This window comes from Protopterus annectens, chromosome 9.part0 (genome assembly GCF_019279795.1).
Source record: "Protopterus annectens isolate FY-2018-M chromosome 9.part0, PAN1.0, whole genome shotgun sequence".
Classification (NCBI taxonomy): domain Eukaryota; kingdom Metazoa; phylum Chordata; order Ceratodontiformes; family Protopteridae; genus Protopterus; species Protopterus annectens.
Genome location: NC_056743.1, coordinates 1,194,685,751 through 1,194,702,785, shown reverse-complemented (window position 1 = coordinate 1,194,702,785; position 17,035 = coordinate 1,194,685,751). Strand labels below are relative to the sequence as shown.

At 36.8% G+C, this 17,035-nt stretch overlaps 1 protein-coding gene across 1 annotated transcript in view; it reads left to right on the top strand.

The window, feature by feature from the left end:
• The window catches only part of LOC122811932 (ABC transporter G family member 9-like), a 338,279-nt gene that overhangs the window by 199,141 nt on the left and 122,103 nt on the right, over window positions 1-17,035 (top strand). The window contains exon 4 of the mRNA XM_044084109.1: window positions 12,819-12,924. Within this exon, the coding sequence (XP_043940044.1) occupies window positions 12,819-12,924 (106 nt within the window). The remainder of the gene's footprint in view (window positions 1-12,818; window positions 12,925-17,035) is intronic.

Here is a 17,035-nt window from a genome sequence, read left to right as displayed (position 1 = left end):
TTTACATTTAAGCTGGTAAGTTTTTCTACAATACCGAGTGGGGTATTGTGTCGAAAGCCTTGCAAGGTCAAGGTAGGCTGTATGGACTGCCTTTCCTCATCAATGGCCTTGGTGACTGTTTCAAAGAAGTCAACCAAGTTCAAAAGGCATGATCTGCCCCAAACTGGGTTGGGTCCAATGTCTGCAAGTCCCCTATATCTTTGTTTATGAGCTCCATTATGATCCTCTCCATAGCTTTGCAGACTACCGCCCCATAAGCTTAACAAGTCTAATTACCAGGGTCCGTAGAGGCACCGCCTTTGTGGAGTGGGACCACAGTTGCCGCACGACACTCCTTGGGCACGTATCCTGTGGTAAGGCTGAGATTAAACAGCTGCCTTATGTGCGGGTTTAATTCCTCATTTAGAGCACACAGCCGGGACACCATCCGGTCCCATTGAGGCTGTGTTTAGAGAGCAGCTTTCACTGCGCATTTGAGATGTCTGGGAGGCTACACTCCGCTGGGATAGTTATCTCTCCTTTAGGGGGGTGAAGTTTGCACTGAACCTGTTTGCCAGTATGTTGGCAATGTCTGTGGGTTCAGTGATTTTTGTATCATTTTGGACTAATTCTGAGCATATCTGGGAGTTTCCACCCAGGATCCTAACATAGCTGAAAAAGGCCTTACGATTGTCCTTTGACTCCATGGCAATTTTTCTCTCAAAATTGGCCTTAGTTCATTTTATGAGTGCTCGTATTTTTTTACTAATAATGATCAGGGGTGACTTCCCTTTTATGGATTTTGTTCCATCATGTAATAGCTTTCTCCTCTTATTGTAAAGTTTGTTAATGGCTGGGGTCCACCAGACTGGACGTTTGCCCTTTGTGGAAAGAGTCTTGGTTTTATTTGGGATTGCCTGATCCATGCAGTCCTGGAGGTGTTCATAGAAGGCATTTGTAAGAGCTTCCGCAGCTTGGGTTGTGGTTTCCACTGGCTCAGGGGCCTTGAAGGATACCACACCAGTCTTGAGTAGTGTGAAGTTTGCTTTAGAGAAGTTCTTCACTGTGGTCTTTTTTGTTTGGGGTGGGGGCGGGATGTGGATTTCCAGTGAGATTAGTTTATGATCAGATCTCACCAATGAGGGATATACTTCCGCATAGTTACAGATTTCTTTAATATGGAATTATTTAGATGACTTTTACTTCAGAGATTGTGCATATTTACTGATACTGGTGGACTGTAGAAGTTTGAGTAGACTTTTATGATGGAAATGTAAGTTTCAGTAGACTTTTATGGTGGAAATGTTCTGAATTGGGCAGTGTTGTCATTATTGGTGCATGTATTTTGTTTCATTGTTTACTGGAAAAAATGTTCAAAACAATACATTTAAAATGCCCTCTAACAACTGTACTGTATTGCACAATGAATATAATTTAATACAATCAGGAAGGTATATCAAAGAGTATGTGTATGTTTCATGTTCAGGGGGCCTATGATTTGAAAACAGCCCAAAATTAATCTTTATCTGTCACTGGCAAAATGTATTTTCTTTGAATGTGGGTTTCAATGCTGTTTCAATGAATGTGAGTTTCAAGGGCAGAGAAGTTTTAATGCTAAGTCTATTTTCATTGTGAGACTGCATTGCTTTGTTTAGCAGATCTCTATTAGGGTTTGTGCTGTAAAATGCAAAATAAAACATTCAAATGAAATCCAAATCATCACAGAAGTAAAGCAGTATGCACATTACAGTATTTATGGTAAATGGGGTGAAATAACCAAGGAATGGGACATTGGAATGGCTGCACTGGGGAGGCTCCATTCGACCATGATTTTGTGAGGGGGGAAGGGCAGCAAACTCAGACAGCCCTGGCTGAACTATACCTCTCAACTGTCCAGATGTTTGCAGAATGAATAGATTTTTGCTTCTTATTTTTGGTTTGTTCCTCATAAAATTTGTGGTTTTCTGGCAAATCATTTAGGAATGAAGTCACTAAATGATGACAGACATTGAGTTTCAGACATTATAACCTTCAAAAAAATGCATGCTAAAGCAAGACCTGTTATTCTATCAACTGTCTTAAGTTTATACAAGAGCAATTTTTAGTACTGTTTGTATGTTCCCCCAATATATTTATTTGGACTTGTCCAGATTTCCTGCATTAAGAGGTTAAGAGGTACATGCAAATAAATCACTTTACAGAATTAGGAATATCCAAACCTCTCAACTGTCCCCAATTCTGGCTCAAAATGTTGCTGTCCCCCTAATAACCCCTCCGCAAAATAGCAATTTTTTAAAGAAAACATGGTGGGTTTACAATTATAAATAACTGTAATGATCAGAGTTATAGATTACTTTTATTTCAGAAATGCATGTAGATGCTCTTAATTTATCAACTGCTCAAGTTAACAGTACTAATATTAAAAAGGTGTTCCTTCTTTGACAGGTTCCCAGCTGTATTGTGTGGCAATTTTATATTTTTGCATCACATTTTTGGTCTGTTTTTCATAAAATTGTGGTTTTCTGCCAAATTAGTGCTAAATCATTAAGGATTGAAGTTAGAAAATAATGGCAGACATTTCAGTTTCATATTTCATACCCTTCAGAAAATTCATACTAATTCAAGACCTACTACTATTCTATTATCTAAGTTTATAAGAGCAATATTTAAAAATTGTCCTTATTTATGGGCCTGTGTCCCACTTCTATGTATGGCTTTGTCCAGACTTCTTGCTCTGAGGTTGAGAGGTATGAGTGTCAGAGCCATCACCATCAGCCAGAGACATTTCAAATGGTGACATACTTGTTGCACCCCACTCCCCCATGTAGTGACTCTGAATGTGTGCAAGCAAGGCAAGGAGAAGTTATGCAGTGTAAGTTTGCAGAGTATTCCCCCATCCAAGGTAGACATAAGTACAACAGTGGCTTTTCATCTGTCCTTCATTTTACAGAATGCCCTGGTTTTCTGTCAGATTTTTATACTGTTGATTTATGCTTCTTATTATTCAGAAAATGCATGCTGTTGCGGTGCCCTGTTGCTTTGTGTTTAAGTAGCAATGCTTCAATGACCATCGGGTAAGCTTGTCTGGGATTGTAAGATGTGAGTAACCTTTAATAAGCATACTGTTAAATAATTTAAAAGCACTGAAAGCCTTTTTGTTGTTGCCATGCATATAATATTTGCATAACTAGATAATGTCCAAGCCTTAGGTATTGAAATGCATATGACAGTATTTGTAATAAAGGACAGGATTACAGTATTTTCAGAAGCTCATTACATGTGTTGGAGACTTGTAGTCATCTTTCCAGGCTTTACCCGTAAACTAAACAAAATGCCAAACTATCATGTGTGGTCCATAACCTGTGCAGTAATCCTTTAAGCAATTTATCTTGAGCTTGTTTCTTGTTTGCTGTTCATTTTTTACTTTGATCATGTTTTCCCCATGAAACAAGTAAATAGTTGTTGTCAGGCAGCAAGTCTTTTTTGGATAAGAAACATTTTTACAAGTGGGAGAATCACAGAGATTTCTACTTTCAGCATGTTACTTGGTAGTTTTATAAAGCTGAATATAAGTTATAATTAGAACTGCAGTGCAAGGAGAAGCTTGTTTTTTTATACTTGATTTTGACTAGTATTCCAGTAATGTATTTAAAAAGTAATTTATTTTTTCATGCCTCACAACCTTTTTGTTTCCATCTAGATATTAAGTAAGCTGTCATGTAGCCAATGCATTGAAATATCTTTTCTTCTACATTTCATTTTGTCTTGATTGGACTCTTGTAATGATGGTTTGGCACCCAAGGCAGCGTATTTAATTAAAGTTCCAGTTGTTGTGTTTTTGAGCATAGCCCCACCCCTTTCTGGTTGGCCACACCCCATTTCCATTGGCCCCACCCATTCAGCTGTCTCCTGCAGCCCCCCTTTAAATTGAAGTCACCAGCTGCCATATATATATATATATATATGAGTTTATAATGAATAATCACTGTTGAGTTTGATCAAAATAAAAGTTGCATGTCTGAGCAGAAAATCAAATATCTTTAATGGTCCAAAAGCATTTACAAGTAAACTAAACTCCACAGCAGGAACAACAGCAACATAAACAGATCCAGGTAAACAAAGAAGTATCAGTAAGCAAAGACAGAATGTAAGTATCTTACACATACTGTTAATCCTTTCATTCGATACACATGTAATATCTAGTGGCACTATATGAATACGTAGAATACCTCAACTTTAAAACTTACACACACACAGACATGCGCATGTGTGTGCGCGCACATGTATGCATCCAATTAAAATGGTCAACTTGTGAGAAAGTTATCAACTTTCCTGCCTGCTTAATTTGGTCGACAGGAAAGCTGACTGATTTTCATGCTCAAGTGGCATAATACCAGGGTTGGGGAAAATTCCCTTTGACGGTATCGTGCTAGCTTGGAATTGGTGTGCTTAATTAGCAGGGGGGGGTACAGGGGAACTTCCTCATTGGAAGAAACATTGCTTTTAATTTGCATTATCTAAGGAAATGTTTTATAGCATGAGCACTGGCTTGCCGATTTTTTATTGACCTTTTTTTGTTCACATTTTTATATATGAGTTTAGAATGAATAATTACCAGTGAGCTTGCTGAAAACACAAAACATTGAAAAAACTCATCGGTGATTACCATTAATTTCAACTAAAACAACCCTTGGTACTTAGTATCTCCAATACTACACTACATTGGGGAAAAGACATATTTCGTATCCCAATTTACCACAGCTTTGCACGTGAGAACACTAGCAACTTGTCATCCTTTTGTATTCAATCTCTTTTGCCAGTCTTCTCTCCTTTTGAACACATGCACACTTGAACAGCTACATGAAACCCAAATATGTATATATATATATATATATATATATATATATATATATATATATATATACACTTACACACACACACACACACACACACACACACACACACACACACATATAGGGTCTATATTAGAACATCGAAGTTTCGAACCTTCAAATGTTCTAATATCGACCCCTATTCAGTGAAAGCTGAAAACATCGAACATATAGAACAGCAAATTTCCTAGGGAAAAAATTTGCTGTTCCAAAACACATACACACAACACAAGCACACCAAACAAACAGCAATCTACACACATACACCTAAAATCTTACACCTAACCCTATACTAAACCATACACACACCACTAACTATCCACTTACCTTAAACCAAACCCTAACCCTAAGGTCCATCACTATTGCACACTCACCTCACTCGTGCCCTAACCCTAACTCACTTACCCCACCCTAACCCTCACATACACACAATCGCACACTTACCTGACCTGTGCCCTAACCCTAACTCACCTAACCCACCCTAACCCTCACGTCCACACAATTGCACACATACCTAACCCGCGCTCTAACCCTAACTCACCTAACCCACCCTAACCCTCACATCCACACAATCGTACACATACCTAACCCGCACCCTAACTCTAACAAACCTAACTCGCACTCAATCACACACTTACCTGAACCCGACCCGTAACTTTCCACCACAGCGCTGAAAATACCAAAGTAACAGAAACGGACAATCAAATTCTTTCCCTAGGAAAAAATTCAGTTTTCTGTTGCTTCGATATTTTCAGCTTTCGCTGAATAGGGGCCAATATTAGAACATTCAAAGTTTTGAAACTTCGATGTTCTAATATATACCCCCACACACACACACACACACACACACACACACACACACACACACACACACACATCTACATATATTTATATGCATAGACCATTACACACTATGAGGGGACAGTCACACATGCACAAGCTAGCATCCATTTCTAGAGATGTGCACTCAGTGAACAATAGCCAATGACTGTAATCGTGACATAAAATTCAGTGCTAAGAGTGTTTTGCTTTTTGGCTTTATGCCCTTTCCACATTTTACATGCTTCATCCTATAATGTAGAAAGCTGAGAGTGAGCCCTTATCCTCAAACATTAATACAAATGCATACCGCACGACACATTTTGGGAAGCACATGACACATTTTGGGACGCACATGGCACATTTTGGGTATTCTCAGGTGAAATGTGAAGCCATTTCTGCAGTTTATCTCTTCCTAACATTCAAATATAAAAGTCTTCAAACAAACTAGTTGAGGGACAAGTGTTAATATTTTTTAGTAAAAAAATGCTTTATGTTACAATGTAAGCCACATTCATAGAATTCAATGTAGTTAGCAGCTGCTGTTGTACACGTCACTTTATATTCTATCGACAAGATCACTTCAGTGATCCAGAAGTAATATACTAAACATATCCCAGGCTTCTGTGTCGAGGATAAAAGATGTAGTCTTCACTTGCATGCTGTAGCGTGGGGAAGATATGTCACATTTCTGGCTACTACCCAAGACTGAAGAATCACCCCGCAAGCATCCCACAGGAAGTCTGGTATGCAGATAGTACTCAATATATATATATATATATATATATATATATATATATATATATACATACTTTTTTACTGGGTGATGAGGGGATGGCATATATATATATATATATATATATATATATACACACATACATGCATACATACATACATACATACACACACACACACACACACACACACATATATATATATATATATATATATATATATATATATATATGTATGTGTGTGTGTGTATAACCTAACCTCCTCAGATGGTGCACCACATACCTGCATGCACAACTATGGCCAATTTAGAATATCCAATCCACCTACTACATGTGTTTGGAATGTGGGAGGAAACCAGAGCACCCGGATGAAACCCACATGAATGCAGGGAGGACATGCAGACTCCACATGGAAGGCATCGCAGCTGAGAATCGAACTGGAGAACCTCTTGCTATGAGGTGACAGTGCTAACCGCTACACCACTTTCAGCTGGAACCTTTTTGTAAATTATAATCCCATTTCTAAAACAAACAACAAATGGCAACCAATAAATATAAAACTGAAACCACTAAAAAGCAATATACCTTTGACAAGATATCAGACACTACAAAAATGTAATAACTGAGGCACTTTAATCCACTTATTTTACAAGACTTCATCAGAGTCTGTAAACATGATAACTATATAAAAGCACTTAATTTATTAAATTGTTGTTTTTTTTAGTTTAATCAAATTTCTGTGATCCTATCTTTAGATTTAGCTATAAACCATTCTCATGTATCTTAGAATACAGCATTCTCTTCTATAGGATGGATGAAAACCCACTGAATAGTCTTTTAGTACTGATAGTACTACAACTGCCATAAAAAAATCTCCATTTAGCTAGTCACACAAATTAAACCTGCTTCCATTACAATACTGACAGCAATTCAGAAACATGGGAATACAATAAACTAACCTGCCATGCAGGATGCACAACTTCTTATATCCAAATGCTGATGTTAATTTCTACAGTCCTGAAAACTCCAAAATAAAATTATTGTCAACAGTTAAATCATGGCATAAATACCCTTCTTTCATATCACACATGTTAAGGAAACCTATGCATTAATCCACAGTGGAACATCACAAGCAATTGCTGAATACAATACAATCAAAAAATTAACAATGCACCAAAAACATTGATGTCTGCAAAAAACTAATGCAAGTATGGGGTTTCACTCAACATTCCCCATTACTTAAATACTTAAATACACTAACTCGCTGATTGTATAGCCACAAAGGAAGGGCAGACACCACAGGTATGACAAGTTTTTCCTTCTCCCCATCTGCAGCCACCTACTGCTGAAATCAGTCAGAAAGTAAGCCCGACAACCAAACTTCCACGAGTGTTACATCCAGCCCTTCAAACACGAGGAGAAATACACTGGTGTCACAACATGAAAATCACATGTAAAATAGTCATACTCGTAAGTTCATTGTGATGATTTTTAGCATAATGCTGTTGTGTTCAAACCCAGTATGTTCTGTGAAATGACATGTTCCTTTACACCAGTGAGACACTACCATAGAACAAGAATAGCACAGACACAATATGATGAAAGACTGCTGCCATACAGCAAGAGTTATTTAAACAGGTAAAACACATATTTTGAAATAGCTCTACTGTATAGTAGCATTATAAACCACCAGGCATATGGGACTTTCTGCTTTGGCCCCATGGGGTTGGGAAGTTTGCCTTACAAACACAATGTGCAGGGTTTGAGTCACACAAGGGATAATTGGCTAGGCTTAAAATGGCTCACAAGGGCAGTTAGCCTAGTACTCATCTATGAACCTATGAACTCATTCATGAGTAAACCTCATTTTCAATTTGCCTGTCAGCAAATCATTGGTATCTTAATCTCTGATTTAAATGGCTTGTCACTGCATTTTCTAGCCCTGCTACTTCTGTGTGGCTGTGAAGAGAATGAATCCATGGTAAGGATTCCTGTTACAGTTGTGAAATAGACGTATACAGAGACTGAAGCTGAAATTACATTATAAAGAATAGCCCAGAACTGAGGAAGGATGCTATTGTGCTATTGCTAAGTGCTGGACAAAATAATGAATGCCATTCCTAAGATTGTGAGTGGTCAATACCAAATTTAAGTTGCCAGAGACAATTATTAAAACTTTCAAGAAGAAATGAATGCCATATAATTTAGTATCAAGTGATATGTAACACTGATGGCAAGTGATGCATGACCCAGCATCCCCAGGAACGTGCGTGCACAAAATATGTCCATATAAACATGCAGCATAAATGTGCCCAGGGTGAATGATGATATATACACAGCTTAAAAGCAGATGATGGGTCACTGCAGACAGGAAATAAATTGATTGTGGTGTATGCTTCTCTGTAATGCAAGATGAGGTCACTCTTCCTTTCTGTCATATCTCCAGCACCTTAGGCATGGCTCCTCATCATGTGGGAAGGAAAATCAAAGACCATGGACCATATTTTGTTAATTTATGCAGTAATCTACCCTAGGAAACTACTGCATTGACATTATGCCCCTAAGAGTTAACCCAGTTGTTCAGGATTTGGGAACTTGTGTGGATAGTGACCTAACTTTTGACCAACATGTGTCAATTGTCATAAGAAAGTCCATCTATAGCGCACAGCTTATAAACAAAGGGATTGTGTCTAGATCTAGGAATGTCATTGTCCCCCTTTACTCAGCCCTCAGTAGGCCAGTCATTGAGCATGATGCCATCTTTGACATGTGTCTATCCAGATACATGCAACAACTGGAGCACCCACAGACATAACTTACTAAAGGAATACAAGGCCTAGATAATATGTCCTACATGGACCAACTCAAAGCCCTGTCTCTATACTCAGTATCCCACAGACTGCTAAGTAGTGACCTGTGTCTGGCACACAAGGCATCTTCCAACCCAATACTGATAGATTACTGCACATCAGCAAGTCAAATGGAATCACAAATATTTGGTCTGGGAATCTAAACCTTTTCTCCATCAACAGAATGGTTTGGGAAAGGTATATGTTGCAGAGGATACTGCTACTTTGGAATAGACTAACCATCCATATAAAACAAAGCTCATACCTGTCCATATTCAAGCATAACTTGGATCTATGGATGGGAAACAGAAAATTTAGCTCAGGACAGTCCCTGTACTGTTAATGGATAGAGACAGCTCCTAAATGCTTTATCCATGCATGGGTACCATCAAATTATCTATGGTGTGATCCCAGTTATTTTAATTGAGTAATATATAATTGTCAAGCATGGGATGGGTAAGGCCAATCTAATACCAAATGTGGTAAGTTAATTCAAGTACCAAAAGAGAAATTGGCTAGGCTTAAAATGTCCCACAAGAACATCTAACCTGGAACCTATGAAGCTATGACTACTGGATGTCTGCTTCCTGCTAAGCATGCAGTGAAGCCAGTAATGACATGACCTCAATGTATTTTGGGAGCATGGCAGTCCTGAACTGGTAAGGGCACTACAATATCAGAGTTTTTGTTTCTGAATATGCTGCCAGATTATGTGTGAAGTGTGGAAGTGACAGCCATGGTGGCTTGTGTTACGAAAATTATTCTTGATCTTATTAATTACAGCCTTCAGAAAGTCCATAATTAAGAAGATGGGTGAAAAGGTCATAGGCTTTGTCTCATCCACACTAAGCAAAAAGTGATACACATTACAGTTGGCCTTGGATTCATATGACAACGGGACTACTGCGGGGGAACAGTCTTCATTTCCCTACTATCTCAACATATACACACACGCACTCAGTAAAGCTATATTTTTATATGCAGTCAGGATCTGGAAATGTGATGTCCACTAGCAGCTCCTCAAATATGTATAAATCCTTTGTAATGAGCACTATCATTTGGTTGTTGCTACCAGTGTCTCTGGTTACCTGCTGTACGAAACTCCCCTTTATGCAGTGGATAATACTTAGCCTTGAAGCTCATCATTGTCTCTCCAGTGTTTAGTTACTGACTTAGCTAAAGCTTTCCTTGGGTCACTGTCACTGCCTGCGATAGCAATTTGTACAAGTGTATGCATTCCAACACATCTTCTGGCATGTGCCAAAGTGTGACCCACACCTTTTTACAGGAGATGTTGGTGGTGGACTATGCTATCTGATGGAGTCTTTGGATACCTTCACTGTTTCTGTTGCACTTAGCTCCTCTCTGTTTGATGCCTTTACTGTTACAGTACCAGCATCACTGTGCTGTTTTATGTATGCAGCACCAGCATGCCTTTGCATTGATGCATTCTTCCTCATAACAGAGACAGTTCTCTATTACCATCTTAGTTCCCCCTTTCTGGAATTGACTATAATAGTAAATGCTGCATTTCTGAGCTGGTGGAAATGTGTAATGTTTTTCTTTCACATAGGATCCAAGTCCTCCATGCTGGATATGCTGTGGTGTGTGTGTGTGTGTGTGTGTGTGTGTGTGTGTGTGTGTGTGTGTGTGTGTGTGTGTGTGTGTGTGTGTGTGTGCGCACGTGTGTGTGTGTGTGTGTGTGTGTGTGTGTGTGTGTGTATGTGTGCCTCTGTGTGTGCATGTGTGTGTCTGTGTGTGTCTGTGTGTGTCTGTGTGTGTCTGTGTGTGTCTGTGTGTGTGTGTGTGTGTGTGTGTGTGTGTGTGTGTGTGTGTGTGTCTGTGTGTGTCTGTGTGTGTCTGTGTCTGTGTGTGTCTGTGTTGCCTATGTGTGTCTGTGTGGAGAGACATTGGACTACTTTCTTGTGTTTCACACCTGCTGCCTGTTTTTGTTCATAGTATATCTTTTCTTGTGGTAGTGAATTTCTCTGTTGCAGTGGCGTAAGGTGTTTGTTATATGACCACAATCTAAACTGTTTTTCTGTATGCTGGCGTCTACTGTCTGTCTGTCACCTCTAGTTCTCTGTGTCAGTTTATGTTTGGTTTGGACTGACCATGAATGCAGTTTTTTCCCCATATGTATATTCACACATACATGGTTTATAAATGTTGTGCTCTTCATTAGACATTGCAAAGCTCACTGGCATACATTTCCCATATGGAGCCCCATGGTAACCGATACCCACTGATACCCATAATCTGGATCCAAAAATAACAAAAGCAAAATAACCATAGTTTAACTGTGAGATGAAATGGGTGTTAGGGGAACCTAGAATGACTTAAACTGAATGTAGGATATGACTATAGCCATTTGCAGTCAAAAACATTGAAATCATTTATTAATTGAAAGTATGTTTTTAATGTCACAATTGCTGCTAGTGGCATTTGTGGACAGTGTAACTATACAGCAGCAACATATAAATGGGCTCAGAAGCAGCAAAAATAGAAAAGAAACCTCCTTAACTTAACTTACATTAAAAAAGTTAGTCTACAGCTTCATTATGTGCTCAGTGTTTCATGATACACGTTGCAGATAAAATTACAGCCAAAGAAGACCACAAGAAGTCTACTAAAAGTTAATAGCTGAATGGTTGATTGCAAACTGACAGCCTGTTGAGAGATTTTGGTTGGCTGACCAGGTATTTAGACATCTGATATTTTCAGAAACAACGCAGACATTTAATCAATTAAATGGACTCTATTAATTGTAATAGCATGCACATGTCCATTGTTGGGTATAATTTTAACTGCACTGCTTCTTTAGTGGAAATATAACACAGAGTGAATCATCTTATGATCTCCGTCAGTTCCTGCTTCAGGTGAATGTATCATGCAGTTCATATCTCTGAATCAGGCAGCTGATCATGAAGACTTTTTTTGTTCTTAAATTCTAATAAACAGAATTGATTATTAAATGTTATTGCATTTTTCATACAAAAGATAATCTTGTCAAGACTGACCTCCCAGTCATAATGGTCCCTATAATTGATTGTAAAGCACTTTATCTGATGCTTGATACAACATTGTCATCGGCTATATTCATGTGTGTTTGTATTTGGGATTATATTGAGGCTGTTAATTGCAAACATGTATGCTGTACTGATAATATTGTATGATGATTCATATCTATAAATTGTAATTAAACAAATGTTATAAACATCAGATTATACCAAAAAAGAGTCCTCTAGATTAGTGTGACTGTCACTGTAACAAATAGATTAATAGTTCACGTCTTGTGAGGGATGAAACTGAAATCCTGGTACAGTTTTATATCAGCTATTCCCTGCTGCTGAATTTCAAAAGAGACAATGAATGCAGGTTGTACTATGTAAACTACAACGATGATTTATCTTACTTTCTAGTGAGGGAAATGGTTCCTTTTGAAGGATTCAGTTTTCTCTCCAACACCAGCTGAAGCATGATGTGAACAGAGGGTGATAACACTGCTGCATTGTTAATGTACTGTCTTATTTTGTACATTTCAGTACCAAGCGCAATTGAGATTGCCTACTTCTATGAGTCGCAAAGAAAAGGAACAGATTGTAAATGATCTGGTGGATGAATTGGACATCAAAAAATGTTTCAAAACCAGTGAGTTTCTTTTACTTGTTTACTGTGATGAGATTTAGCAGCAAAGTATCACAAAGCATCATCATCAAATTAGATTATAATCAACATTCTGCTGATAGGCTATATAAAGTTGGTGAACCATTTGTTGCCTCCATGTCAAGATATTATAGATTTGTTTGTGCTGACTATACATAAGTGTGTTGTTACAGAAAGGCTTCATCTTGAGCTGCATACACTCATCCTGTTACAGCATCTGAAAATAATGATGTAATGTAACAGAGTGATTCAACAAATACAACAAAAGAGACAATTTCTCAACAATAACAGAAAATACACGCATTTTAATTATTAAATTAACAGTTCTGTAAATGCACTTTGTAGCACATCAAAGAAGGGCAAAATTACATAAACTAAAGGTGCACATGCCTCATACTGCATGTCAAAGAATACAGACGTACTGAAGCAACATAAAGAATGTTTGTAATATAAAATTCCAAAGCATGCAAAATGAGCTAAGTCAGCTCCATGAGCTAAGCTTGCACCAGGCTTCTTCAGTCTTCGGTCTTCAGTTCACCTCACATCCATGATGCATTGAGCCACAAGTTGACTCCACTGTATCCTATCAGCTGCTGCTTCTTTAGCTTCCTCCCAAGTGATATTCAGGAGATGGAGGTCTCTTGTTACAACTCCTTTCCAGTTTTGTCAAGGTCTGCATGGCTTTCTCTTGTATCCAGCTAGTTCCCAGTTGAGGGATTGCGCTAGTGACCATGCGGTTAACATGACCAAACCAGTGTAGTCTTTCCATAATGATATTTTCAAGTTTCCATTGTTGTGTTTTTTCTCTAACATTCTCATTTTTTTACTTTGTCCATCCACAATATTCCCAAAATGCCTCAACTATTTATGATGAGCAGCCTCAAGTTTTCTCATGGCTGATGATGTGATTGGCTATAGCTCAGCACCATGTAAGAGTGTAGACAGCACCAGTGCTTGGTATAGCTTCACCGTTGTGGACAGTGCAATGTTTTTTTGATCTTCAAATTTTAGATAGTCTATTGAATTCTGCATTTGCTTTTCCAAGTCTAACTAGAACTTCCTTCCTGCAGTTACCTGTATGAGAGATGAAACTGCCCAGATAACAGAAGTTCTCTGTCATATCTAATATTGATCTTGCAGCCATTGTGTCTTTGTTGTCATTCCATGCTTTGCTGACCAACACTTTGAATTTGTCAGGATTCATTTTGAGGTCTACTTTCCCACCCTGTTCCTCTACTGATTGTGTGCATTCCACTCCATGTTATGTCTATAAGCCTGCACCTGTAGTATCATACAATGGAATGGTATATGAACTTACAAGCAAACAGAAAAATGCAATGCATTTAGCATCACAGCTTAATATCCTGTTTTTCAATGTGCTAACTTGATAAACCAGTGGAAATAAAGAATAGATTATAACATACAATAATGTCTCTTTGAAAAACAACACAGCACATTAACAATATTGCATAATATATCATAGTTACAAGTTTATCACACTACATAATTCATTAGTAATATAACACAAATGACCACTTTGCACTGTGTGTGATAAAATGCATTAATAACCTTTTGGAAGAAACATGAACAATACTACATAAGGTGAATCACAACGTATAAACAGCATGAGACATTAACGGTGGAGCAACACATATACACATGCATATGTACATATTATATATATATATATATATATATATATATATATACACACACACACACACACACACACACACACAAACTTATGAAGTTATATAGTTTTCTAACTCGTTCCACCCTCAACCTTGTTTTCTACTTTACATTTTTTTTCTGTTTTATTTTTTCTTGACTTCTATATCAGTATTCTGTTGTACAAAGTTCATATTTGCATATCAGGTATCAGCTGAACATTTTTTTTTACATTATTCTTCACAAATATGTTTTCATTGTATATCTTGATAAGGATCTTAAAAAGAAGAGTACTGAAAAAAAGAGTGACTCTGAGAGGAAGAGGTAGCTATCTGAGATCTTTTAGCATGTCACAATGATGCTTTCTAGGCTCGGCTAGGAGTACAAAATCTACAGAGCTAGTTTTCAAGAGTCTGCAATTTGTGGGTTTTGTAGGCTGAGTAGAAGCATATTAAGGGCAAACAGTATTCAACTTCAGAGATGAGAACATTTGTGGGTTAAAAAGGTTGATAGGAAAGAGAGCAATTGCATATGAAAGGAAAAAAGGGATATGCAATTTTGGGAAATTAAAACATTTAAATAGGAGACTGTTGAGGAATTAGAGAAAAAAATAACAAAGAAAACTTTGAAAATTAATAAAAAAAAGTAAATGAAAAATATATTCCAGGTCTAGATCATTTAAATTACATTTTTGTAAAGATCTGAATGATAAAAAGTGGAAAGTGCATTTAAAAGTAATGAAAAATGGATGGATATAATCATAAAAATTAAGAAATATGTTAAGGGACTATTTTGCTTAAACATCAGAAAGGTGAGAGAGAAAAGGTGAAAAACTGAAGACCAATCACACTAGAAAATACAGATGGCTAAGCTATAAATTATGAAAAATTTACAAAAACTGAGGAAATGGCAAAAGGATTGATGCATGAAGGTATATATGGAATAGCAGAGAAACAAGTAAATATATATGTTAACTGCAATTAAGGAAATAAGAAAAGCAGATGACTATGAAATAATGTGACGAGTTGAAAGCCATTAACTGTGAGGAATGTGATACTGTATTGGACATTTTAAAAACTTACTGTAGAGCTGAGAAAGTAAGAAGAGTTTAAAATGATTTATGATAGAACATAAAACAAAATATTGTTCAATGAGTAGGAGGATGAGAAGATGATGATATAAAGAGAAGAAAAGCAGGAATGACGAATGAGTACTATATTATTCTTGGTGGAAATTAATGCAGTTATTATGAACTGTAAAATGTGGTAGAAAAAGCAACATGGGAAATAAGCAAAGAGAAGGAAATTCAAGTATTTATAGTAAATGCAAATAGTTTAATAGCTACAATGAAAAACAAGGGTTGGACAAAGGAAATATTAATAAAAGCCCAAGACGAGTTAGGGAATGTAGGTCTGTCATGAAATAAAGAGAAAAGGAAAGGTTTTGGAGACATACATCAAAACTGAAGGAGTGATTTTAAGTGCAATTAGCCTAGTTTAGAAAACAAGATGCTATAGATAGGTAATGCAGAGCTTTATTAGATGAAGTAAAAAGTAAAAATATGTGTAGAAGGCTTTTTAGATGTGTAATAATAAGGTAAATTTAATATATTCATGTGTTTTGAGAAACATATGATATTTAGTTGGATTCCATGCTTCAATGGCAAAAAATGAAAAACAATTATTGGAAATTATGTTTAGCATAATATGGAGATCAAGATTAAATCATATCAAAAGAATAGCATATTATAAAAAAGAAAATAACTTTTGTATTAATGAATTAATCCTACAGTGCATTTAGCTTTGATGTATTTGTTTTGCATAGTATAAAAACAAAAAGAAAAAAATGCATAATGTAGGAAATATGTTGTAGGGAAATATAAGATATCTAAAATTAAGTGGGAAGTGAGAAAAGAAGAGGAAACTATGATAGTCTAGAAACTGATGAATATATGAGTAAAATGAAGTTATATCTAGAAATATTAAAGGGTATCTGAAAAAGAATTGTATGAAAGAATTATGGAGGAGCATTATTATGTGAGACCTTGAGAAGAATTGGGTGAGGATGATAAAAGCTATAACAGGAAGACAAGCAATGTTTAAGAATGCAAGACAAATGTCAGACATTTTTGGAGACCATTACTAAAAATACTAGTAAAGAGACAAGTAAAGAGCAGAAATCAAAGTGAAAGACTGTGTAATGTGAAAGAAATAACTAAACCTGCTTTAAGGGAATGTGACAGAATTAAAAGGTTATGGGAGAAATTTAAAGCAAATTTTCAGTGTGAATGTTATAATAATATGGATTTGAATATCATAAGTTATGTAAAGTATGAACATGTTGGAAAAGAGTTAAGAGAAGTTGTTTTTAAAACATAATTGTGGGTTCTATGGAACATATGGTGATGTCAATGTCAGGAATTATTATA